The sequence below is a fragment of the Peromyscus californicus genome, unplaced genomic scaffold (genome assembly GCF_007827085.1).
Source record: "Peromyscus californicus insignis strain IS unplaced genomic scaffold, ASM782708v3 Scaffold_1__1_contigs__length_55948999, whole genome shotgun sequence".
NCBI lineage: Eukaryota > Metazoa > Chordata > Mammalia > Rodentia > Cricetidae > Peromyscus > Peromyscus californicus.
This window is the reverse complement of record NW_026294492.1, coordinates 36,528,586-36,556,031: the sequence shown is the minus strand read 5'-3', so window position 1 is coordinate 36,556,031 and position 27,446 is coordinate 36,528,586. Positions and strand designations below refer to the sequence as shown.

The following is a 27,446-nucleotide window of genomic DNA, read 5'->3' as shown; positions in this document are numbered from 1 at the left end:
AAGACAATCTGATGTCACTGGTGATGACACACTGTGTGGCAGAGGCGTGGCATTGTTTTTTAAGAGGCTGTCCTGTCCAAGCTGTTCTAAAAATCTCGGGCTCATGTCCACCGATGTCCAAGGTAGACATAAAGATCTTATACTCAAACTTGCCTCTGAGTTTATCAAAGGGGTTGTCACCTTAGGTGGCCCACGAGCCTTTGAGAAGAGGCTCTAGTCCTTCTCTGAGGCTGGAGGGTCTGAGAAGGTAAACCCTTCTCTCCAGCTGGCCTCAAACAAGCCTCATCAACTCTAAAGTTTTGAGAACGAAATTCTGTCAATCAGCACATGATCTTAGAAGCACCCGGACTTCAGATGGGAAGTTGACTTAGCTGCCACCTCCACCACAGCATGGCGGCGAGACGCTGAGCAGCAGACATGATTGAGAATAATGAGTAGGGGATGTTCCTAGACTCCAAGGCTGTGTGGTATGGGCCAGACAGCAACACGAAACACAGACATGGATCCCCAGAGGACAGGCTATTCAGTGGTTCTCAACCTGTGGGCCACGGCTTCTTTGAGGGTGGGGTGGGCTTTGGATGACCCTTTCATAGGGGTCACATATCAGATATCCTGAATATCAGATATTTACATTACAATTCATAACAGTAGCAAAATTACAGTTATTTAAAAACAATGAAAATAATTGTATGGTTGGGGGGGGTCACCACAACATGAGGAACTGTATTAAAGGGTGGCAGCATTAGGAAGGTTGGGAACCACTGATCTAGAGTATGATCTGCAGGGAAGCACTGAGTACTCCCACCCTACCCCCATTCCCACCCCTATTCCCACCCCTATTCCCACCCCGGCTTTATGAAGCTGGAGAATGGCAGAAGGGAGGGAAGCCTGGGGTGAGCTTGACCAGAACCTTTCAGAGAACAGAGTGCAGCCATTGCTCCCAGAACAGGTCAGATATCCTGAGGGGAGAGCCTAACTCTGGCCTCAGCCAAAGCAGCTCCTCTACCACCCAAGATTTAGCAAGGGAGGAAGCAAAGACCGAGGAAAGAAATGGACAGTCACTGAAAAAAACATTCAGAACTTCAGTATCCTTGTTGCTAATTTTAAATATTTACTCCCCCCCCCAAGAATTCCTGACCTCACAGAAAAAGAGTTTTGCTTTTTTACTGGAAAACTTGTGTGTGTATGTGTGTGTGTGTGTGTGTGTATGTGTGTGTGTGTGTGTGTGTGTGTGGTATGCTGGAAGGGGACTGGGCTACCAGCAATAAATAAAGGACTGGACAATCTGAAAAAAGTCACTTCCTGTTGGATAATGTTTAGTTCCCACTCCCCACCCCTACCCCCGAGCATAAACCTCCAGCCCTCCACAGGACTCCTCCTTCCCAGAGTCTATGGACTGGAGACAGCTAAGCCAAACAAACTCAGGAAAGGCCGAGAGATCAGGAAGTGGGGGAAATTCGTGGCACAGGAGGAAGAAGACAAGAAGAGAATGCCCTGATGTTCGAGGAAGAGGGTGGAGGAGACCCGAGGGGTGAAGCTTGCCTCAAGATCAGAGTCAAGACTTGAAATGTCACGCTTGAGCATTAAATCAAAACGGGCACAAACAGTTGGTCAGATCTCCTGGGGCCTTTCAAATATTAACATTCATAGTGATAAGCAGCACCCCCACCCCCACCCCACCCTCCACCCCAGTCCTCTGCATGCAAACTGGAACTAACAGCTAAGCTAAAGCCAGCTGCTGGGACACCAGCTGGGCAAGGACCGGAGGGAGTGCAAGTGTCTAGAGAGTCTTTGCTTCTGTTCTTAGAAGGGGGAAGAGAGAAGAGGCTACCTATAGATCACACCGTGCTGGTGGAGGAACATGAGAGCAGACGTGACCTCTGCAGCATAGAACCGGGAACGGGGCTCGTCGAATTTTCGGGACCGCTGAATCTGGAACATGAGGTCTCCACCGTTGACGTACTCCATGACGAAGAAGAGGCGGTCCTAGAAGGAGACAAGAAAACTCCACTTAAGCCAGATCAGGGCAGCACCTAGATGGGACTAGCTATATCCTCTGGTGACCCCGACGGGTCACCAGGACTCAAGGGGGCAAACAAGGCCTTGTGGCAGGTGAAGGCTGATGGAGAGTTCCAGAGGCAGACCAAGGGAGGAAACGCTTGAGGCGGGGGTCAAGTGTCATGTAAAATTCTGTCTTTGGGGACGGGGACATGGCTCAGTTGGTACAGGGCTTGCCTAGCATCCAAGAAGCCCTGGGTCACATCCCCAGCAGCACATAAACTGCATGTATGGTGCAAGGCTGCAGTCTCAACTTTCAAGGCTGTAGGATCCGAGGTTCAAGTCCATCTGACTTTTCTCTCTCTCTCTCTCTCTCTCTCTCTCTCTCTCTCTCTCTCTCTCTCTCTCTCTCTCACACACACACACACACACACACACACACACACATATACACACACACCACTCCTATCTTTCTTTTGTGATATCAGCCTGAGATTGATTAAAAAAAAAAAAAGAGGCCGGGCGGTGGTGGCACACGCCTTTAGTCCCAGCACTCGGGAGGCAGAGCCAGGCGGATCTCTGTGAGTTCGAGGCCAGCCTGGTCTCCAAAGCGAGTTCCAGGAAAGGCGCAAAGCTACACAGAGAAACCCTGTCTCGAAAAACCAAAAAAAAAAGAGAGAGAGAGAGAACTGAATTTTTATTTTGACCATGCCAATGAGGTGTGGCCCTGGACAAGTCTCCCCTCTTTGGAAATACAAGGTATCGGGGTGTACAGGGTAGACTGAAGAATGATTCTCTCAGAGAAATCCTGATCCTACGCATGAAATGTGGGAATGGTGTTTTCTAGATACAGAAGGATTTTGCAGGTGGACTAAGGCAGCCATGGCTGTGCTGGATCAGCAGTGTGGCCTTCTTGGCAAACGGGTATCTCTACAGGAGGGAAGCAGGGAGAAATCTGAAAAGGGGGAGGAGGAGGTAGCAATCAGAGACACAGAGTGGAGTGGTAGAGCCACAAAACAAAGGCTGCAGAAAGCCCCTGCATCAGAGGTTCTCAACCTTCCTGAGGCTGAGACCCTTTAACACAGTTCCTCATGTTGTGGTGACCCCCAACCAGAAAACAATTTTGTTGCTACTTCATAGCTGTAACTTTGCTTTTGTTATGAATCGTAATGTAAAAATCTGTGTTTTCCAATAGTCTTAGGTGATCCCCGTGAAGGGGTTGCTCTACCCCAAAGGGGTTGCTACCCACAGGTTGAAAACCATTGCTCTAGGCTTCCTTCCCTCAAACACAACCCCCCGAGAGCCAAGCCACAGTTACCCACCACTCAGGGTAGCCCCTCCTTCTCTGTATCTATGATAACTTGAGGAGAAAGAAGCCTGAGTCCATTGACACAGTTCACCATGTCCTAAGCAGCTAGCATGTGGGATGTTGTTCAGGGCATCAGGGAAGCAGGTATAAGCTGTGGTGGCCTACTGGTGGCCTACAGTCAAGGGTGGAGATGGGACATGCATAGAATGGGGATAGAAAAAGCAAAGGGAATTGAGCAAGGTGACGATACAGGCTGCTATCCAGACCAGGAAGCCAGGGAGGAGTCTAGAAGGAGATAGACCTTCCTAGACCGAGTCAGGGACAGATACCTCACCATGGGAACAGAGTGAACATACTTAGGGACAGCCAGGTGACCAGACCAGAGGGAGAGCAAAGCCAATGGAGGGCCGAGAGGCCAAGAGACACAAGGCGTCTTGTTCTCCACAATAACCCTCCATCTTTCTCTTCTCTCATTCTCATGTTTCATGTAGCCCAGGCTGGACCAGAATTCACTATGTAGCCAAGAATGATCTTGAACTTAGATCCTCTTGTCTCCACCTCCTGATGCTGATTAGAGGTGTGTGTTGCCATGCTTCTTTTATGTTGTGCTTGGGATCAGTCTACCAGCTAAACTACTTCCTCAGCCCCCGGATTACATTCTTAGCATAGAAATGTATTCTAAAAGAAGCTCCCTAGAGAATATCATTTTCCCCTAAGACAGTAAAACCAACCACAAATAGCTCTTCATTCATGAAGCACAGCTACTTCACTCTTACCATTTCTTTGGTAGAAAGTGTACACTAATCTCTTCCATGGGCTGCTACTTTACCAGTATTCAAAGAGGACCCAAGATAGAATTTCTCTTCCATTTGTCTCAAAGTTCCTCTCTGTGGTGGTTTGAAAGAAAATGGTCCCCAAAGGGAGTGGCACTCTTAGGAGGTGTGGCCTTGTTGGAGGAAGTGTCACACTGTGAGTGTGGGGGTGGGCGTTGAGGTCTCTTTTGCTCAAGCTTCACTTGGTGTGACAGACAGTCCACTTCCTGTTGCCTTCTGATCAAGATGTGGCCAGCACCATGTCTTCCTGCATGCCATCATGCTCCCTGACATGATGATAATGGACTGAACCTCTGAACTGTAAGCTGCCACCTCAGTGAAACATTTATTATTTCCTTTATAAGAGTTGCCATGGTCACAGTGTCTCTTCACAGCAATAGAAACCCTAACTAAGACACCCTTCAAGGCCTTCCTTGTTTTTTTTTCCCCTAGAGCATCAACTTGTCCTCAGAAGTTCATGTTGCCTTGCTGATTGTTCATCTAAGCTAGTGATTCTCAACTTGTGGGTCACAACCCCTTCGGGGATCAAATGACCCTTTCATAGGGGTCACATAGCAGATGTTTATATTACAATTAGTAACAGTAGCAAAATTACAGTTATGAAATAGCAAAGAAATAATTTTATGGTTGGGGGGTCACCACCACAAAAGAACTGTATTAAAGGGTCATGGCGTTAGGAAGGTTGAGAACTACTGATCTAAGCATTCCTTCCCATTAATATCCTCAAGACCAATAGCGCCCAGGTCAAATCCCATCCAAAGGAGTCAGCAACTCTAAGGGTGGGACCAGACCAGTCCCTGTTAAATCCCCAGGTAATCCTGGTGTCTGCCCAGGATGGGGAACCACAGACTCTCACCCATCTGGTTTCTGTTAAGATATTTTTACAAGAGTAAGACTTAAGGATTCTAAATTAGTCCTCTTTTTTCTTCTTGAGGATTCCCTCTAAGATGTAAATTAAAACAACACTGAGATCCCACCTAACCCTGGTCAGAATGGCTGTCGTCAAGAGAGCAAACTGTACCCATCACCACAGCCGCTGGCACGGATGAGAGAATGGTGGGCACACTGCTGGTTGGGGATGCAAACCGGTGCAGCCACTGTGGAAGTCGGGAGGGAGGCTGTTCGAAGAACTGAGATTCGAACAACAGGAAGACCCAGCCAGATCACTCCAGGTGTGTTCCTGGAGGATGCTGTACCCACATACCAGAGAGAGCTGGCACATCCAGGTATATTCTTGCCCTGTTCGCTACAGCAAAGACTCAGAGGCAGCTTACGTGTCCATCAACAGCAGAATGAAGAAAATGGGGAGCATGCGCATGATTGTTTCAGCCTCAAAGGAGAATGAAATCATGTCATTTGGAGGAAAAGGGATGAAAAGGGCATATGGCACAGAAGCAGGAGAGGGACTCTGTGGGAGGAAGAAAGGATGCAAAGGAAGGTGGGGAGGTGCAAGAGAGAGTAATGGCTGGGTGTGAAGGTTAGCTTGCGTCAACATGGCGCCGTCTAGAATCACCTGGCAAGAGACACTCAATGAAGGACAGTCTAGATCAGGCTAACATGCGAGCACGTCTCTGGGGAGCTGTCCTGATGGCCTTAAGCGATGTGGGAAGACTGGGTAGGGTCCGAGAAAACACTGAAGGAAGACCCCAGACTCAAATAGTATAAAAGCAAAGAGCGTTTGTTCTGTAGAAGCAGCCAGGATATGCGGAGTTGTTCACCTGTACAAAATGGCGACAACCATGAGGGGGTGGGGGCGTGCAAGCTCCTTTTAGTCACAGCTAGAGGAATTTCAGGAACAGCTAGGTCATCTTCAACATAATTGGTCAAGCAAGCAGCAGGCACATGAGTATAGTTTTAACTGGCTGTGGTTTTATCTTTGGACATACTTGGGTAAGTTTTAAGGGGGGTGAAGGAACTGTCCTTGCGACTTTGTGCGACTGACTTAGACCTTTTTCGTGCTCTCTCCCTCATCCCCGAATGTAATTTGTTGATAAATGACCCTTTGTTGGGAGAGACACCTGTTTGCCCCTCCCAGAGAACTGAAACCTAAATTCAGTTGTAAAAGTGGGAAAGTTTAAACCCTTCACTGATGGCCTGAAGAGATGTGGGAAGACTCAGACTGAGCATGCGCAGCACCATTCTCTGGTTTAGGGTCCTGGTCTGTAGAAGAGTAGAGAAGACAGGCTGAGCAGTAAGCCCACAAGTCTTTCTCTCTCTCTGCTCTTGAGTGTGGATGCCACTATGCATTCCCTGCTCTGAGGGATCATACTGTGGCCTTGGAAGCCAAATCAGCCTCTTTCTTCCCCAAGTTGCTTTTTCTTAGGATGTTTTATCGCAGCCACAGAAATAAAACTAAAACAGCAGGAGAAAAAAAGACAAATGTTAAATGTTCTTGCCTATATGTGGAATCTAGATTTAACTCTGTGTGTGTGCGCATGTGTGCATGCACACTCGTGTGTAAAATTAAAGCAAAAGATGGTCCAACAAGGGGAAGGAAAGGGATTAACAAGAGGGGATAATGGGAAATAAAGGCTAAATATGAGTAAAATACAATGATATATGTATGAAAATGCCTTCAGGAAGCCTATTACTTTGTACATTAAAACTTAATTTAAAGGAAAAAAAAAAGGGATTCCCCCAAGAACAAACCTCCTTAGCATCAAGATCACTCAGAGGCTCAGGAGAGCAGGGATCCTTGCAGCCCACACTGTTTCTGATTTGGAACCTGGACATGGACATCTCTAACAAGTTCTCAGGAGATGATGCTGGTCCAGGGACCCCACTTGGAGAACTTCCACCCTAGAGACCATGGGGCCAGTCTTTCCCCAGGCAAGCACAGACACACTGCTTGTTCATACTGTCTCATGAGCTGAACAAGTCCATCAGAAACAACGACCACAATGTCCAGTCCACAGTCACCAACCCTGAGCGTGGGCTGTGGTCACAGTGGAGGATTTGAAAAACCTAAATCTCTACAGGGAAAACTCGCCCACTCCTCTTGCAGTCTATCCTAACATTAGCCATGTAGTCCTCAGGACAGAGGCTGTCACATGACAAAGGGAAGTGCCCACCACAACTGTATCCCTCACTGGCCGCCTGACCTCAGCCAAAGAACGTCATCTCTCTGTGTTCAACTTTCTGACCTGCAACAATGAGGAGACAGGGACTACCTTAGAGAACTATGCTTTATATTTTGTTCTGCAGTACCTGGGGTTCAAACTCCAGAGTCTTGAGCACGCTAGGCAAGCTACATCTCTAACCCTCGATTACATGGTAAAATGCCCCGTTCCTAGTTGGTGATCCATGAGGATTAGCCAGGCCTATTGTTATTGGCAATACTAATCGCTGTTACTACTGCATATCTCTCTTCCATCATCTTCCCCGATCACCTTCTCTCCCAACAAATATTTCTTCCCTGGGTCCTCAGACTGGCCTCCTCCTGTGGAATCTACCTCCTTTCCTCTGTTCTCTCTGTTCCGTGTCTCTGCCTCTTCGTAGACGCCTTTCTACAACCATGAAGTGCTGAGCCCACACGGCTGGATGCTGGGCCTTCTGGTGGTGTGAGCTGATCTATGCACACCCACAGCTTCCATGGCTCTCTGCACGGAGGAGTCATATGCTCACCCCTCCTGCCCGGACGTCTTCTGTAAGCTCCAGACCCACCTATCTGCTTCTGATCCCCCTCCAGATGCCTTCCAGGCACTCAAAGCCAACATGTCAAAACGGACCCTATCATCTTCCTCGGCAAGCTGGTCCTCACACGGAGCTTCCTGTCTGAGGTCCAGTCTTCACCTTCAGCCAGTTTCTCAAGTTAGAACCGCAGCAGCAGTCATCTTTAACCCTCCCTCTCCCCCCTCCCTCTCACCCGCCACCCCCACCCCAGCCCTGTTGCTCTTCCTATTGAACCTTTACATTTCCCCCACCTGCCCACTGCTCTTTGGTCTTCACCACTGGCACGCCCACCTCTCTGACTCAAGCAGCTTTTTCTCTCTTGTCTAGAGTTCTGCTTTGTTAGGAATGTTGCCACATGTATTTCAGTTTCCCGTCCTGATGCTGGTCATTCTGTAGGGAGAGGGGCTCTGCTGAGATGGAAATCTGATGATACTCTTCCACATCCCTCCTCTCACCCTACCTAGTTGTTAATACATGTGTGTGTGTGTGTGTGTGTGTGTGTGTGTGTGTGTGTGCGCGCGTGCGTGTGGTGTTGTATGTATACTGTACATGCACATGAGTGTGTGGGTATGTGGAGCCATGCACACATGTATAGAGACCAGTGCAAGATATCAAGCATCCTCTTGTATCACTCTTATCTTCTTGCCTAGAGACTGTCTCTCACTGAACCGGAAGTCAGCTTGTCCTGGTTCAAGAGGCAAGCGAATCTGGCCAAGGCCGTGTCAGGAGCTGCCTGCCCCTCTCTGCCCACCAATACTAGAGTGACAGGAATGTGCAGACACGCCCAGAATTTTACATGGGTGTTGGGGATTCAAACTCGGACCCTTACGCTTGCACGGCCGAGTCCTTTTATCCACGGAGTAACCCGCCAAGCCGTCCTTAACGCTTTTAAAGGCTTGTGTTCCTCTTAGGACAGGTAAAAACACCTTACCACACTGTAGGACTCATATGATCTTCTGAGTCATACGCCTTCTGGCTCTCCCTTATTCCTTCTGCCCTAGAACCTCGATTCATGTTCTTGCTGTTTGGACAGTGTCCCCTTTCCCCCTCTCTCCCACAACGCGTTCCCCCTATCTCCTTATCACAAAGATTTCAGTGCAGCCATCTTCTCTTGGAGGAAGCTGTCCCTGACGTTCCTGACAAGACCTAGCCCCTCTGTCGTGGATCATGTCCCCTGGTCATAGCATTCAGCTCAGGGGACGCTGTATTTGTGTGACTATTATTTCCCCGGTATCTATGTGCTGCCTGAATTTATATCAACTTGACACAAGTGATTACATTTAAGAAGAGGGAACCTCAATTGAGAAAATGCCCTCACCATCGGCCTGTGGGCAAGCCTCTGGTACACGTTCTTCACTGATGATAGTTGGGGCGGCAGGCTACTCCAGCTCACTTCAGGCAGTGTACTAACCCTAGGCTGGCAGTCCCGGGTGCTGTAAGAAGCAGACCAGGAAATCCACAAGGAGCAAGCAGAAAGCAGAAACTCCTCCATGGTGTCTGCTTTAGTTCCTGCCTCTAGGTTCCTGCCTTAGCATCCCTCAGTGATGGACTTATCAGCTGTAAGTAAAAATAACCCTTTTCCCTCCCAAGTTGCTTTTGGTCATGTTTTATCACAATGATAGAAATCCTAATTAAGGCAGTCTTTGTGCTCCAGGAAGGTAGAGGCCGTGGGTAGTTCTGGACTGGTTCCTAGGAATTTTTTCTTTTTAAGGGAAAGAGAGGCCCCAAAGAGAAATTTTTGTAATTCTCTTAAAAAGAAAAAAAAAGTGCTATAGATCTAGGGATGTAGCTTAGTTGGTGGGGTGCTTGCTTAGCATGCAGGACACTCTGAGTTCTAGACCCAGTACTGCACAAGCAGCATTCAGGAGGCGCAGGCAGGAAGATCAGAAGTTCAATGCCATCCTAGCCTGAGTTTTGTTTCTTATTCTCTCCATCAACTGGGACTAAGTCTCACACATAGTAGGTTCCTAGTGCATCTACGCTGAGTGCTTGCTTTTTTTTTTTTTTTCAAGATAGGGTCCCTCTGTGTATTCCTGCCTATCCTGCAACTCACTCTGTAGACAGCCTCAAACTCACAGAGATCCATCCACCTGCTTCTGCCTCCTGAGTGCTGGGATGAAAGGCGTGTGCCGCCACCACTGCCCATTCTTGAGTGCCCACCATATGCCCTCATGGTTAGAAATTCCAAAGGAACCGGGTGTTCCCATGTTATTTCTGATCAGAATAGCTCAGAATACACCCTCCTTTGCATCTGCTTTCTTCCTCACCCAGCTCCTATGCACTCCCCCAAAGCATAACCACTGACCTTTTTACACATTAGGGATGCTTGAAAGCCAGGTAAGCTTTTTCTTCCCCACCCTCTATTCAGCCATGGATCGCTGCTGACCTCTGACACATTGGAGAAGGGTGTTTTGATGCAGATGCAGAACCTCAAGTCATTCTGGGAACTACTTAATTATATAAACTGAAATCAAAAGAAAAGCTGGCAAAGCCAACGGCTACTCATTAATCCCTTCTTGGCACCCATGGAAAACAAAACCAAAAACCAACTTCCTGGTAAAGTAAGCAAATATGTTTTCTGAGGTAATCAAAGGTTTGAAAAGCCTATTCTACACCACCTCCCTTAATCTCCCTCGACTCTCTAAAATGTTACGGTCTTGTGATAGCAAGTAAAATAATAAAAATTGCAAAGAGATTATGTGTCATGGCCATTTAGGGTAAGAACAGGGAAAGAATGACCAACCAGTTGGAAGGACCACATCATGGCTTTGAAATTCCCACTGGCCTCTTTTTTCCAACTCGCCCACCTTCTTGCCTTGGAAGGTAACCCCAGGCTCAAGGCCTGTGTACCCTTCAAGGTATGATAGATAAGACAGAGGCTTCCCCTCGACAGCACCCCGTGTCCTGCCAAGTGGGTTTGTTTGGACATACATCCTCCACCATTTGTTAGATGTTTATAAGGACAAAGATTCTATCTCTATGTTTTGATTGCACACGAAGGCACAACAGGAGACCAGACTTGGAACAGTCTGCCTTTGATGGACCTGGGATGACATAAATGATTTCTCCAGTGTACCCAAGGGTGTCACAGGTCCTCATCTTATAAGCACCCCCATCCAGTGCTGGGGATACAAACCATGGGTTTATGCATGCTGAGAGAGTGTTCTACTATTGAGTGTCACCCCAGCCCTTCATTCCATCTTTCCAAACATCTTCTCCCTACCCTCCTTCAAGTCCACATCATCTAAGACAGTTCTCTAACTGTGGGTCGTGACCCCTTGGGGGTCAACCAATCCTTTCTCAGGGGTCACCTAAAATCATTACAAAACACAGATATTTACATTATGATTCATAACAGTAGCAGAATTACAGTTATGAAGTAACAATGAAAATAACTTTATGTTTGGGGGTCAGCACATGAGGAACCATGTTAAAGGGTCACAGCATTAGGAAGGTTGAGAACCACTGACCTAAGGCATCAACTTGGAAGGTCTTTCTTGAGTACTCAGCCTGAAGTTAGGTGTCTGGGTGAACCAGGAAGTTACATAAGCTACGACTTTGGTATCTAGGAGCTAGGAATGCAATACGAGAAACCACAGAGGGCAGTCCCAGATACTGGATGACTCTGTACTGAATTCTCCAGGATCTGAGCAGGCTGTGAAAACTAGGGCTCTGGCCTGAATCTTCAGATACTTGTCATTCAGGCCTTACCATGTATAGGTCACTGTGGGAAACAGTCATGTGACAAGTTGGTCTACCTATTCTCCAAAACACAAGTGTACTGATGGAACTGGCCATTGCTATGGGATCTGGTTCAGAGTCACCTGACCTGGAGGAAAGATCAGTCCTGTCTTGAACAATGTGAGGCAGGAAATGAGAAAGCCTGGAGGTGAGAGGGCAGCCCTGAGGATGGAGGTGAGTAGAAACATGTGGGAACCAGAGGGTAGTACAAGCCTGCTATACAGTAAGAACCAAATCACCCCTAAACACCCAAGAAGCCTGCCTCCTAGGGAAACCGTGCGTAAATCCAGGACACCAAGGTAGAGACAGACTGCTGGTGGGGTAGGGGGAGGATTCTAAAACACAAGTGGGAAAATGGAAATTCTAAAAAGCTTTTAAGTTGTAAAGTTACATAATTATAGCTGATTTTTAAGGAAGGTCATCTTGGAAGCCGTGCATTAGAAGCTTAGAGTTGTTCTACCTTTAGGCAAGTTTCGTGATACACATCTGTGAGGTGGAGGCAGGGGGATCAGGGTTCAAATTAGCCTTGGCCACACTGGGAGTTTAAGCAAGTCTGAGCCACATGAGATCCCGTCTGTACAAAAGAGAATTACTCCATCTTTTTCCCACCTCTACTGTCTTAAATGTCATACTAACTTTAGTGTGAATGTGTGTATGTATGTGTGTGTGTGTGTGTGTGTGTGTGTGTGTGTGTGTGTGTATATATGTGTGTGTGTATATATATGTGTGTGTGTGTGTATGTGTATGTGTATATATGTGTGTGTGTGTGTGTGTGTGTGTGTGTGTGTGTGTGTGTGTGTGTATATATGTGTGTGTGTGTGTGTGTGTCTTTATGGTCTTTTTAAGTGTGTGTATGTCTGTCTTTATGGTCTTTTCATGTATGTGTGTGTGTGTGTGTGTGTGTGTGTGTGTGTGTGTGTGTGTGTGTGTGTGTAAGCACAGGAACCACTCTTTCCGGAAAATCTTAAGTGTCTAATACAGTATTTGTAGGGAACAGGCTATACAGAAAAACTCTGGGATGTAATCATCTTACATTGCTGAAACTAACTCCCGATTCTGTCTCTTCTGGTCCCTGGCATCCACCATCATTTTCTCCACTTTTATCATCCTGAATAGTTTGGATTTATCACCAAAGTGGTATCATTTAGTGTTTTTCTTCTATACTTACCTTATTAGACTTATCATAACTTCTCCCAATTTCATCCATGTTTTTGTAAATGCAAAGACTTCTTTTTTAAGGCAAATAGTATTTCCCTGGACACAGACAAGAAGACTGCTTCTCATCACAACCATCTGTATCAAAGAGAGTGGAACCAACCCTTCTTCCAGTAAAGAGGAGATCATTTTACAATTATCATTATTACTAACTTTCACTCTATTAGAGTTGGTTAAATGGCAAAAACTCACATTATAGTCTACCAGTTGAGAAGGTTCAAACATGATAGATATAATTGTTTGTTTCCAATTGTTTGAAGCTCTAATTATTTAACCTAAACAGGTTGGCTCAAGGTCAAGTTCAAAGGGACCTAGAGTTGGGTCAAATTGTTTCACCTAATAAAACTCAAACAAGCATTTCCTCCTTTGGATAGCACCACATTTAATTTCAGGATCAACCTCAAATCACTGTCCTCTACCCTCCCATGTTTCTATCTGGAGGTAGAAGGTGGGGAGAGGAGTGTGTTGCAGTGCTCCTCAGCAGAGGACTCTTTCCTTCACAGGGACTCAGCACCCATAGAAACAGTGCTTCTCAAGTCTATGACGGTACACATGAACCGGGCCCAACTACAAACACCTCAGCAGTGCGAGGCACTGGAGGGATCCCTTCCAGAAGCGAGGCTGCCACCATGGTCAGGCAGGAAGGGAGTGTCCTTGTCCCCAGCTTCCTCTTTGGACGACAGATAGAGGTTAGACAGAAACCCTTCCATCCATGAAGGACACTGTGGTGCTGATTCACGGAAGCGCTTTCTTTTCCTCCATTGTTTGGTGAGCATCATGCCCCAGCTGAACTGCCTCCTCCCAGCATCCTGGCTTCCTCCTGGTTCCACCCCACTGGAGGCCTTCTCCAGTAATTGGCACTTGTGAAGCATGGCATCAGGCCGACATCCTCTGTCTCCAGCTACCCACTTGGACTCCAGGAAAGCAGCGAGTTTGCCACACGCTCCTCCAGTCACGTCCCCAACGAGGAGACCTGGTCATCTTGCAGAAGTTTCATGCTTTGCAGTAAGACTGGAGCCCTAGAATCTGGTCTGTACATGCTGCACAAGATGGTGACAGAGACCAACTATTTCTTTGATGTCACCAAGCAATCATTTAAGCAGAAAAAGAGAAAAAGGGAGTAGTTGTACTGGAGCCCACTGGAGCCAGTCATCAACTGTTTGAAGTCGAAGTGAAGCAATTATGGGATGCTCTTAAGAAGGCTTCCTTAACATAAGAACAAAAACTTTCTAGCTTCATTTCCTCAGTCTAGCCGAGTTCCAACAACAGGCTTCTCCTTTACCAACACTCTGCCTATGAGCTTAGGCAATCTCCCAACAACCCTGCATCCAACTCATCTGTTCACCTATGCCTTCCTGTGTTCCAACAGGACATAAGTGACCAGAGCTGGTACTCATGGCACCCCCTCTTATGAATCTGTATCTGTAGAACCTCAAGGTTGTGTAGCGCAATACCAAAATACCACAGTATCGAATGAATGTCCCCAGCCTCAAGCTCAGTGATGTTGGAGATGCTCCCCACACAGAATTACCCCCTCTGATGAATCCGTATCTGTAGAACCTCAAGGTTGAGTAGTGCAATACCACAGTACCGAATGAGTGTCCCCAGCCTCAAGTGCAGTGATGCTGGAGATGCTCCCCACACGGAATTAGAGCTGGTCAGGAGGCTGATACTATAGTCCCAGAAACTCAGATGTATCTTATCTCTGTCACCAGCAGATGTAACTCTCAGAGAAGTCGCGCTGGAGTCCTAGGAGGCTTACCAGCTGAACACCACTGTCAATACAGCTGCAGCTTTGGGGCTGGATCAGTTCTGCCCCACTTTATTGCTATTGCCTATTATTATGGCTTTCTCTATCTTAATCCTTTGTCCTCCTGCTGGCTTGCTTATCTGTCTAGGATGAAATGCTGCTAGCTAGCCCAGAGATTTAGAAGACCCTGTATCTATGTTAAAGTGACCTATCTGCTCAGAGAAAGGCCACCAAAAAACCAAAAACCAACCAACCAAAAACACTTGCTATCTCTTGGTATAGAAGTACTGACCAGCCACCTGGGTAGTTGACCTCATAACCAGCCCTCAACACCCCAACAGTTCTTTCCTTTCCCTTTTCTTCCTAAGAATACAGAAGTTCTTGTGCCCATTTCCCCCTCTATAAAGTCTACACCTTTAAAATGAGCAGATACTAATTACATGTAATGGATTTGATTATGACATTTTCATACTTGCGGATAATGTATTTTAATCATATTCACTTCCCACTCCCCCCTCCCACTTTTACTGGTCCTCTTTCCTCTTCCCAGATAGTTCCCCTTTGTGCTGCCATTAGGGTCATTTACCAGAACTTGGGTGAGGGGTTACTTACAGGAATCTGGGCAACTTACCAATGGGTACGCCACTAAAAAAAATGTCTGTCTTCCTCACAAACCATGAACTGCCTAGAAATCCTTAAGGAGGGGCGTGGCATTGCAAGCTACTTCCCGCTCCTTGACAGGATGTTGATGAGACCAATCTTGTGCGGGTTAAGCAGAGCTGCTCAGAGTTCAAGGGGACAATGGCCAGATCAGACCCAGAAGACAGCATTCTGCCTTCTGTAATGCTCCCCCTTCCTCTCCATCTTAGGAAATTTTTCTGCCCTACTTTCCGAGATGTTCCCAGAGTCTTACAAGGGATGCCGGAGATGTCCTATTTAGAGCTTAGCATTCAGTGGTTTGCAGCTGCTTTCACAGACAGGCAAGGTTGGAAAGCGGACCCCAAATAAAGGCGGCACATCAATCTTTCCCTTCAGTTGTGGGGAGGGACTATGGCCGCTTGGGTGGTAGTAGGTGTGCTTAAGAGGAGCGGGAAAGCAGCCTCCTCACGTTTCCCTAGCTTAGTGTGACAGTCATCAGTGTGACAGGTTGTTTGTACCTATGAGAACAATGACACAGCAATTACCTGCTCATCTTAAAGGCCACACACACACACACACACACACACACACACACACACACACAGAGTGTGGTCCATACAGCTCTTATCTGAGTATTCTATAAAATGTTGTTTCTTGACTTAGAATGCCATACGGCAGATGTAGATGTCTCTCCCCTCTAACAGTATGCACTCCCCAGGCACTAGCTCACATCTGGTCAGTCGAACCACACCAACCCTTTCCCTCCCTGACCTGCCACAGAACATCCTGTCGTCAGCAGCTTGGCCTTTGAGGACTCTCAGAAGAGTCTCCACAGAAGCAGGTCACAGACAGGAAGGCAGACTCTTCCTGCTGGTCCTGTTGGATTCTGCTGCTCAGAGCAGGGGTCAGTGTGGTGTCCATTCTGGGTACCATGTCTGACCCTGACAGACTTGAGTTCATGCAGGGAAAGGCAAATGGGAGGGTGAAGAGAGGTCATGCCTTGCAAGGAGCAATGAGGTAAGGGTAAGCTCCATTGAGTTCTGTTTTAGAGGTTGACCGTCGGCACTGAATAAACACACGGACCATCAGACAAAAGGGCCCACTGAAGGGGAACTCTTAAATCACTGGAAAGACTTCGTGCTGCAAGGAGCCTCTGTCTGTGACTGAGCCATGCTGAGACCAATGAGCAGCCTCTTTTGTTACCACAGACCAAAGTCTCCTCACAGTGCCAACACTCTGTCCACCCCGAGTCCTACCGCTTTGTTCTGCACCCGAGCTCCTTCCAACAGAAAGGGTTCTGGCCTCAGCCGGATTGACCGGACTTCAGGGCTATTCACAGAGATACCCGCTGTTCATGGTGAGGCTGCACTAGACAATCTGGCTGAGAGTCAGAGTGCCTTGGAAGCATTTTCCAGTATACAGGTCACCAGACCAGACTTCTCCGAGTGCCCGACTCTGTGGTGGCCTCTGGAACATGCATTGATGCTCATTGCCCCCAGGTAGCTCCTTGTGAATAGCAATGGCTGGTAGTCAGTCGACTGAGCAGGTGCCAGGAAACCTTCTAACGTCAAGACTTGGCGATTCCACTTCATTTTATTCTGTTTTCTCTGATAATCTCATGTTATGGAATTCAACTAGAAGATAAAGTCTTAGACAGTGGTATGCAGTATTCTTCTAACCCAACACAGTGTCAGACAAGGCACCACCTCAAAGGGACAGTTTCTACAGTAAAGGCTGTCTCCTAGAATTGCCAGGGCTCTGTGGCCTGCACCCGGTTGTGTCCCATCCAGACACTTATGCCATCAGACAAGGAAACAGTAAACCCCCAAAATCCCATGCTGGGAAATTGTGAAAGGCTGAATGGGATTCCACACAAGTCTGACTACTTATCAGACCACCTTACAAGACAAACCAGAGCCAAGGCAATGGTGGGCAGGATCACACCTCCACCAGGACTGCCAACACATCCCTGCTGCCCTCTATCTAAACCTAAATCCCATGTCAGTACCCTTGAACACAGACTTAGGGGGGTCATGGACCCTTTATTTGTTCCTCTTGCCTCTGTAGCCATATTGAATATACCTCCTGATTCTGTTTTCTTATTGTAACATGTCTCTTTAATAGGTGTACTGGGGACCGGTGGCTGAACACCACTACCAGAGTCCAGGCTTTGACCCTGGAGCTCCGGTAACATCCCCCACGGTGCTTAACACTGTACTGGGCTCACCCAATCCACTCCAGCCTTAATAAAGCACTGACTGTGTAACTGATACCATTGTGTATTGTGTTTATACAACTAGGCAGTCATAAGAATCAAACTAAAGGCCCAAAGTTTCTCCCAGGGCTCGATAATTGTGGTTTGACGTTAACTGTTCTTCTCATCCTCCAGATCCTCCCTTTAGCACCACAGACAGCGTTGCTGGATTCATGTGCTTGGCTGCCTCAAGCCAAAGAAACCACTTCACTGAAGGCAAGAAACTGAACCTGACATCTCCACTCCGCTCAGTCCCCCTTCATGCTGTGTCTGCTCGAATGGAGATGAAATGAAAATGTGCTAATGCGAGGAATTGGCAGCTTGGACCTAACCCATGAATGTACACACACAGAACTCAAGCCTGAGGATTCCGAAGACTTCGTGGCATTGTTTTAGAACTCAAGGGGCAAGGCTGGTGTCTGTGTGCGTGCAGAAGAACATTTCCATAACATCTCGTTAATGTTTTCATTAGCTGGCTGGCAGAGCGTGAACTGGAGCTTTTCGGTGATGAAGGGCTTTGATCCGCTCATTTCCACTCAGGTTTGCTCTGAACAGTGAGCAACGCATTAAGACCAAGCTGTAAATATTTAGTGTCATAGCACAGGACTTCTGCAAAGAGTTGCGGATCCGTTCTTGTACTAGCGGAAAGAGGTACTGCATTCCCATATGTGTTTATTTGAAATATATGAGAATGGACTCCGGCGAGAGTCACGTGTCTGCATTACGCAGGCATGGGTGCTTGCAGACACAGAATAAAAACAGCCTGTGTTTAATTTGTTCACAGGCCTTTTGTTCTTGGCTATCTGGAGAGGGGTGGTGTAGACATAGCAGGTGAGTTTCAGGATGGGCATGGGAGTAAAGCTTTGATGTGGACTCCAGGCTGCCAATTCAGGTAGGACGGTGGCCTCTCTCAGTGTAGAAATCCATTCTCTAGCAGATTTATTTGTTAGCGCCATGAGTTTGGGGGAGGGAATGGAAACTTAAACTGACCAGCCTAGGATCTGACCATAATCCATACCTGTTGGTAGCCTTCTCCCCACTGGTGTCCACCATTTTTTTTTTAACCCCTGACAGTTTTCCCCCACCCTCACCTCTACCTATATGGTGCAGTGATCCAATCCACTTCCGGCTATGGACTGCTGGGGTTCAAGGCATACTTAGCTACATCCTGACTACATGATGAACTTGGCAGACCACAGTACTGATTTCCCCACCTGTGAAACAGAGATTCTGTACTGAACGAGGTACTGAACGAGAATATTAACATAGGTCATTTTTATGATAGGTGCCTGGCTCATTAAAAACAGAAAAAAAAAAAACCCAAAACACCGTGAGTTCAGAAATCTCACTGCCAATCTGTCATTCTGTAGTTGCTAGGAGATAGATAAAGTTCAAGTCAATTAGCTTGTATTTAAGGAGGGCTTTTACAAGGCTACTTGGAAGAATGAGAGGCTCCAGTAGAGTAAGAGTCCACACTAAAGACGATACTTTACTAGTTACTAGGAAAGACTCCAGAGGGGCGATGGGGCTTAAGAATGCAATGGAGTTAAAATGATTAGGTCTAGCAAGTCCATTTGCAGCAAATCACCAAGACACAGACATTCCCACATGTCATGAAGCTTGCCAACAAGGGAAAGACCTCCTTGTTTGGAACCAAGCCTTCTTAAAAACTTTTTTCCCCCCTACCTTAGAAATTCTAACCTAAAGCAAATGGGAAGATGGTTAATAAGATTAACATCTGCCAACCCTGAACTACTTTTCTAGAGATGTCAGACTGGAGCGAGCAGGTGCTAAGATCTACATTTTACCATTTTACCTCAAGAAAGGGAGGAGTTAGTGGATAGGCCTAAGGAAGCTGTTCAGCCAGAATTTGAGGGCAGGTCTCTCTGTTTCAAAGCCATAGCTCTTTCCCTCACACTGGGAGTCACCTTCAATGCCATTCAACAAGACTGTCAAGAAAGGTCACATTTAAATATCCAGAATTAACATGCCTGGGCTGAAGGGTCAAGAGTACGTGTCTAGGGCTCAACATTATTTTACTCTGCTTCTGTTATTTTTATAGAGGTATCATGGATGCCCAGAAAAGTCTAAATCTTATGGCAAATGTTAGATGGAGTGAAATGCTTCCAAAACATAAAAATAGATTTTAAGAGGCCATAAAATACATGAGTAAGTTTTATGGTTTGCATTATAAGCATCATAGTAGGGGTCCATTTTTGTTTGATTTCAATATTTTTCTCCCAAACACATACTAAACACAAAACAAAACAACAACAAAAACCCACACCCTCCTTGTGGAAGTGGCCCTTCCCAATCCACCCAGGGCCTCTGCTCAGCTTAGAGATCAGTTCTGTCAAAAGTTGAAGGGCTCCTTCCACAGTAGGTGATGGGCGGTATGGAGGACTCTCTTGCGACATGTGGTGACGAACAGGTGAATGGAAACGCAGACAGACGATCTCCCAAGGAGACTTCCCTGCAAGGTCGCCATCTCCATTGTCATTGAGAACAAAGCCCAATTTATCAACCTCGGTGCTTTCCAAACTCTAGTACGCAGAAAACGCAAATGGGAACTTTCCAGAACCAGATTCCTGGAAACTATATCCAAATCCCCAGTCTGTATGTCTAGACTGAACCCTAATATCCTTCCTCTCTAACCAGCTCCCAGCCAATGCAGTGTTCTCAAGCAAGGCTCCCACTTTAAATGGCATAGGTTAGTACCCGCCCTCCCCAAGTCTGACAGTAATCTAAACTGCAGTCTGGGGGAAGAGGCAAGGAGGGGAGAGCGGGGGAGGGGAATGAATAAAAACAGCATAATGATAGAAATATATAAAGATGCCATAATGTCATTCATTACTTTGTATGTCACCCTAAAAAAATTAATTTCAGATTTTCGTCTGATCCCTCAGAACTCCTGACTGGAACTGATACCCCACCCCATCACAACCTCTGCCTGCTGTGGGTGCTTCTAATGGCTCCCAGAAAGCGCTCCAAGCCCTCCCTTCCACAAGCCGGGTACTCGCCATCCTCCTTGGTGATGTCGGTTTCAGGCTGACAGCAGCCCTGACACAACTTCCACTTTTGTGAATTAATGGAGATCCCTTTAATAAGTTGACTGCCGATCTGACTCTGGAGTCCACCCTGCGCCTGCCAACCTGATGTCAGGCCTTATATTCTGATGTCAGGCGTGACTACTCAACCTGGTGGTTGTATTTTGCCCTTCCCAAGTGGGTTTTTCTCACTTCTTAAGTCCTTGCGTGTAATAATCAACCTATAAACAACTACCCATTAGAGTTACCAATGGACATGCTTACCATATCTTTACGATAGTATAGTAGCTGATACTGAGTTACCAATGTGAGTGAACACCATTTGCAAGACGCCCAGTGCAGCATCATTTCAAGATCTTGACTGAGAGCCCCCGATGTGACTTTCTGAAGCCTTTGCTAGCAGATCGGGCAGGCTTATAGTTTAAATGACTGATTCCTGAAGGGGTCACCCAAACAAATGACTTCTCTTCATTCTTGATTTGGACTAACTTTTATACTCTTGCATGACCCTTCTTTAAAAAAAAAAAATCCCAAATGGCCGATCCTGCCATGGTTAGTTTTACTATCAACTTGATACATGGGGGGAAGAGGGAACCTCAAAAGGAATTGCCCCATCAGACTGCCCTGTGGGCACATCTGGAGGGCCTTTTACTGATTGCCAATTGATGTAAGAGGGCCCAGCCCACCGGGAGTGCTACCATCCCTAGGAAGGCAGGCTTGGACTGTATATGAAAGGCCACGGAAGGAAGCATGCAAATAAGTGGCATTCTTCCGTGGTCTCTGCCCCATTCCCTATTTCTATGCTCTTCCTGTTCTGAGCTCCCGCCTTGGCTCCCTGAGTGAGGCCTGTCACCTATAACCTGAATTAAACCCTTTCCTCCCCAGCTGCTTTTCGTCCCAGCAACACACAGCAACACACAGCAACACACAGCAACACACAGCAACACAAAGCAACACACAGCAACACACAGCAACACAAAGCAACACACAGCAACACATAGCAACACACAGCAACACACTACCCACCCATCAATAGTGTAAAGGGGAAGGCAAACCACTACAGGCTTTTCGATTGTCAGCGGCATTTTTCATCAGTTGAGGATAGGTCCGTTAAGATGGTGTGGAAACTCTCCCCTCGAGCACGGGATTCCGTAAGAAGTGTGTGTGTTCTTTGGCAATACTGGCCTCGGAGCATTTAATGTCAGGAAACCAAGTAAGCGCATGAGAAGCTGACTTATTTCCAGGTGTGTGTGACTTTTACTGTTCCCTTTACCTGGAGTTACACTGGTGGTCGGCCATGTCAGGAGGACAGCTAAGTGATTATCAAGTTGACAGGTTGCTTAGAGATGAGCAATTCCTCTACCTTGGATCTCCAAGATCTGCTTTACACCAACTGGAAGTGCTGACAGAGGCTTGTGACTACCAATCAGGCTTCAGCAGGTATTGTGCGAGCATCTGCTAGGTGCTAAGATTATGCCTCCAAAGCACAGCCTGCCTCTTCCCCTTCTTCCTCTCAGAGCATCAAGGCATGTCTACCCTTCACATCCTCTATGTAGGCTGCACCCAATCTGAATACGCAGAACAAGCAGAATGGACAAACAAGATTGCCAGGCAGCAAGGCCCAGGCCAACACGCAAATCTCACTGCTGTGGGCTCGGTCTACCCTCAGTCTGGCAGGGAGGACTCTCTGATGCCACTTCAGGCTGTTTCTCTCCATTTTAAACTGGTGGTTTTTAATACCCCTCTTCTTCCACTACACCAAACCATGGGAACCGAATCGTTCTGATGGACAGAGACTCGGGACACAGTGCACACCAGTCAGTTGGCACTTATTCAAGTACGATACGATGGCATGCTCCTTTCATTCTCTCGTGTGTTATGGAGATTGAACATAGGCCTTCACTCGCAATACTTACACACCTTGCCACTGTGCTACACGCTGCCCCTCTTAATATGATGGTATTAAGGACCAACTGGAAAATTATCTTTCGAAAGAAATATATGCTTGGACAATTAATAGCCAATTCAAATGCATACATTTTAAAATAATTTAACATCCCACATTCTTGAGCACTTCAGTAATGCCCACCTATTTTGCAAGCAAGGTAATTAAAAAAAAAATTAGTCATCTTCTTTTTTATCATGTAGACTGTCTACCTGGCAGCAACGTATAGTCGTTCTAACTCCTGAAGCCATGCCATTTCTCTGAATGTTCACAGAACTCGAATCGACCATTAGGAGCTGTCTTCTGTCATATATCTCTGTTCAGATGAGATAAAACTTTGCCAACTTGGTCAAAATAGAAGCACCAACCAAAACAATAATCATCAGGCGCTTCCTGCTAACCCTGGGACAGAACTGGCCACAGAACTAACTATTCCACCCCGTCAATGAAGCCTGGGACGTGGTTCCCACGGGCTTATAACCAAAGGTCAGCCAGTGACAACAACAGCCTGCAGCTTACCAGCACAGAGAGAAACTTCTGCTGGGCTCTGGTCATCCAAATGGGGAATTTATTAGCGGGACAGACAGATGAGTTCATAAACGGCGCCCTGAGCACTGGAGATAATTTATTCTCACAGTCCATTTGAACAAAATGTAACGGGTAATATAAGGTTGCTGGATGGCGCGGTACGTCTAGCACTCTTAACTGAAGTCGACGGCTCCTTGGCTTCTTTCCCCTGTTAAAACTACATAGTCGAAGGGCAGTGCCTTAGCCAGTCCCACCCTCCCTTATCTATTCCCATCCGTAAATTGAGGAGAAAGAAAGGAAGGGAAAGAAAGGCATGGGATAGGTGGCTCCTAGTCCTTCGTTGTTGGAGGTGACTGTGCTGGGCTAAGCTGCCCTTCTCATGGGTGTGCTAGCAAAGGGAAAGAGATTCTTTAAGACAAAGGAAAGGAAGTCCACAGGTCCTTCACCGGATGCTAAAGGAGCTGTCACATCATCCCATAGCCCTGAAGCCCCTCCTCCCTTCTATGCGCTCCCTCTAGGTCACAGCCTGCTACCCCATTCTCTCTCAGAGAAAGGCCAAGGTCCAAACGGAACCTGGGCGTTCATCGTCTAGCCCTTTGGAGCTCTGTGCACCAGCCGACTCTGGAGGGACCCTGGACCTCTGCAGACAGGCGGGCAAGGAAGAAGGCAACAGTCTCGAAAGGCATACTCAGGGCCACCAGCTCCATCTGCATGAGGCAAGGGCAAGTAAGCTCTCGGGTCAGACAGACAGACAGACAGCAGGGCCAAAGCATCAATTAATTGGCCTGTTCTAGTTTCTAAACTTGGGAGACTGTTTTCCTGGAATCAGCAACAGGACTCAAAATGTCTATGATCACCTGTGGATTGGAAACACAATACAGCTATTTTATGATAACTTTCTTACTGGAAAGTAGTTTCTTTTCTCCTCTCCTCCCCTCCCCTCCCCTCCCCTTCCCTCCCTCTCCCTCTCTCCCTCCTTCCATCCCTCCCTCCCTTGCTCTCCCCCTTTCTAAAATGTTTCTGATCCCTTAAGGGCTGGAGAGATGGTTTAGGGGTTAAGAACACGTTGCCCACCCCCATCATGACAGCCCCAGCTCACTGGTTATCTCTTAGCTCTGTATCATTCAGGGTCCATATTACCATTCTCCTCCATTTTTAACCTATTTGAATAAGAACAGCTTGAAGAATTATTATCATATACCACCTAATTCCAGCTCTGAAGTTGGGCAGAATTTAGACAGAAAATGTGGAAAGGTCAAGAATGTCTAAGGGTCACATAACTTCAAGCACGGTCTTGCAAGTTTAGAAAGTAGCCATCATTTTTCCCTTCATATTCTGGTTTTAGAAATGAACTGTAGAGATGAAGGTCTCGGGAGCAACATCAATGCCCCGGCCCCAGCCCTTGTCCCCATAACCACGGGCAACGGCCACGTCCACAGTCCGTGCCATGAGAGAGACACACGTGAGGAAGAGCAGAAAATTGTATCACCGAGGAACCCACAGAAAGTGCCAGAATTAGTAGATTACAGTAACAAAAAAAGAGAGGAGGGGTTGGAGAGATTTCCCAGTGGTTAAGAGCACTTGTTACTCTTGCAGAGGACCTGGGTTCATTTCCCAGAACACACTTGGTGCTCCACAATCATCTGTAACTCCATTTCCAGGGGATTCCACCCCCTACTCTGACCTCTGCAGGCACCAGGCATACATGTAGCACACAGACATAGATGCAGGCAAAATAATCACACACGTAACATAAAATAAATAAATCTTTAAAAAGGAGAGGGGATACATTAAGTGCGGAGAGGAATTATTGGGGTGCTTGTGGGGAGTGGGAGGGAGACACTGGTGATAGAGATGATTAAGCTATTTTGTTTACTGTACGACATTATCAAATAATAAGTAAGAGATAACCTATGAAAATTATAAACATAGCTCTGCCTTCTGAACTAATTTATGTTACCAGTTTTAGGCCAACAATGTGGTGGCATTTTCTAGTTCTCACTGTTGGAACTGTCATCAAGACTGAGCATAAACACCGGGAGAAAATGTCTCCCTAATTCTTCTATCTAATCTAGAAAGGAGATAGCATTCAGGCGGATTCAGCTTCAGGTGTGGACGCTGATGCTAATCTGAATCCCTTGGGCTAGGTTTAAGCCTTTGTTTGCTAGGACTGCCCTTCTATATCACCAAATACCACAAATTAAAGAAAGCGCCAGCACAAAGAAATCTGATTAATTGGTGGCTACCATTGAGTAGCAAGGACTGCCTCGCTAAGGGAAGCCCATGCAACTGGATTCAGGCAGCTTCAGCTGCCGAGGGAATGAGACTGTGTATTTCAACGGCAGCTAAAGGTTTTCATGGACAATAAAACGCTATTAGCCAGTGGAGAAGTTGAGGACCCAAGCTCCGGACAGGTTATTCGTAGAGGGAGGGGCATTCTGTGGAGTCATTAAAAAGGAATGTCCCACCCTCCTCTTGGGTGAGGAGTTTGACAGGAAAATACTGCTCCCATTTTCGGCAAAACGAGGACCACCGAAGAAGGAAACAGAGTGGAACCAAACACTCACAGACAAGGCCTTTCCTGCCCTTGTCTCAGATGGTCACAGTGGCTGAGTTCTCGGTCGGTCCTGCGAGCATGCTTGACTTCTATTTAAAAGGACAAAAAAACCAAACACACTTGGCCTGTTTCACAGAGCCCCAGAGAGCTCTTTCCAATGATGAGCTATTTCCCCCACTAGGCAGGGTTTAGACAGCAGCCTCAGAGCCCAACCCAATTCAGAAATTATTTCACTTGTCTTCATTTTAGGTGTAAAAACAGACAATATCAAGTAGGAACAAACACATGCAGCCTTCCACGGATCTAGTTTTTAAAAGAGATAGCCCTACTCATGACTTTGTCTATTTTTTTTCCAGTCTAACTTTAGAGTTTTGTACATGAAAACAATTATTTTCCAATATTGGAAACCAGAAGCTCCAAAATTTCCTTCTAGAACAGCACAGGCTTGCTCACCTTGCAAAGTTAAACCATTTTAGGTTTCCTGGCTCCTCTTCCTGGCCTTGGAGGAGTCACACGGAACCGCTTGCCTTTCCAATTACGGTCGCCATCTAGTGGCCGAAATGGTTAACTGCAAGATACTTGGCAATGTCCATAGAGAAATGTTCACTTTCTCCACTGGGCATTCTTTTTTTTTTTTTTTGGTTTTTCGAGACAGGGTTTCTCTGTGTAGCTTTGCGCCTTTCCTGGAACTCACTTGGTAGTCCAGGCTGGCCTCGAACTCACAGAGATCCGCCTGGCTCTGCCTCCCGAGTGCTGGGATTAAAGGCGTGCGCCACCACCGCCCGGCCATTGGGCATTCTTAACGTGATGGCTAAGACTTTATTTAGTAAAATGGAGAAACTGCTTGAATATCTGTGTGTTTTTGTTTAAGTGCAGAAAATGTGCATTTTATCCTTTCTCTTTTAACTTAGCGAAAAGAATACAGGAAATGAAAGGAACCATAGTTGGGGATGGGAGGGGGAAAGCAATCTACCACTAACGAAAACAGATTGCTGTATGGATGTCTCAAAGAATTCCAGGCATCACCCTGTCCAGATTTCCCACTTACCCCTTAGTTCTCAGTTTGTGTCCAGTTCCTAATTCCCAGGCACAGTTTTAGGAACCCAGTGGGACACTCATGATACACAGCCTGCCACAGCTTGCCAAAGAGAACTCGTTTGCAGGAAGAGGCTTGACTGGATGAGGCAAGACCATCCCTGTGCCAGGAAATGCCCACAGGGGGACCACAACAGGCTCCCTGGCTCTTACACCCCGCCTTTCATCTTGTCCTCAGCAGGAGCCATTGTCTCGCTTACTCATCCTGCATCCCCAGCACTCAGCAGCACTTTACTCCTTAGCAGGACATCAAGGAACATTCAGCTGATGAATGGATGAAGGCAAGGTGCTTACAGGACACCTAGGAAAGCCAGTGCTGTGCTGAGATCCAGGAAACTGATGGTCAGTTCTCATTTTCCCCAACAACCGAAAGGATCTAAAAACTCTGCTTCATGAATCCTGATGGATGCCAAGGAGGCACCCTCAGGCCCAGCTACCTTTGGAAACAGAGGCATTCCTTTTCTTATTGTCAGATGTTGAGAATCTCATCAGCACTCCTATCTATCTATCTATCTATCTATCTATCTATCTATCTATCTATCTATCTATCTAGATCATACTGAGAATCAAACCCAGGCCCTCAGCCATGTTGGGCAAGTGATGTACCCCATCCCCAAAATTAATCCCCCTGGAAATCGAACCCAGGACCTTGCCCACACTAAGCATGTGCTCCACTACTGAGCTCCACTCCAGCTCTTTTGCAGGGACCATTTTAAGGAATGATTCCATTTCCATAAACTGACTGAAAACATGGCCCTAAGACACTGGGCTAACCACGGCGAACTGGTTTTCCATGGAATCAGAGATAATTTTAAATTAAAAAATAAAATAAAGAGGAGGAAATAATTACAGGGAAAAAACCC

At 46.8% G+C, this 27,446-nt stretch overlaps 1 protein-coding gene across 3 annotated transcripts in view; it reads right to left on the bottom strand.

The window, feature by feature from the left end:
- Positions 1 to 27,446, bottom strand: part of Prkce (protein kinase C epsilon) — a 505,347-nt gene that overhangs the window by 96,099 nt on the left and 381,802 nt on the right. For all 3 annotated transcript variants that reach the window (XM_052746469.1, XM_052746470.1, XM_052746471.1), the window contains exon 11: positions 1,832 to 1,986. In XM_052746469.1, coding sequence (XP_052602429.1) covers positions 1,832 to 1,986 — 155 coding nt within the window. The remainder of the gene's footprint in view (positions 1 to 1,831; positions 1,987 to 27,446) is intronic.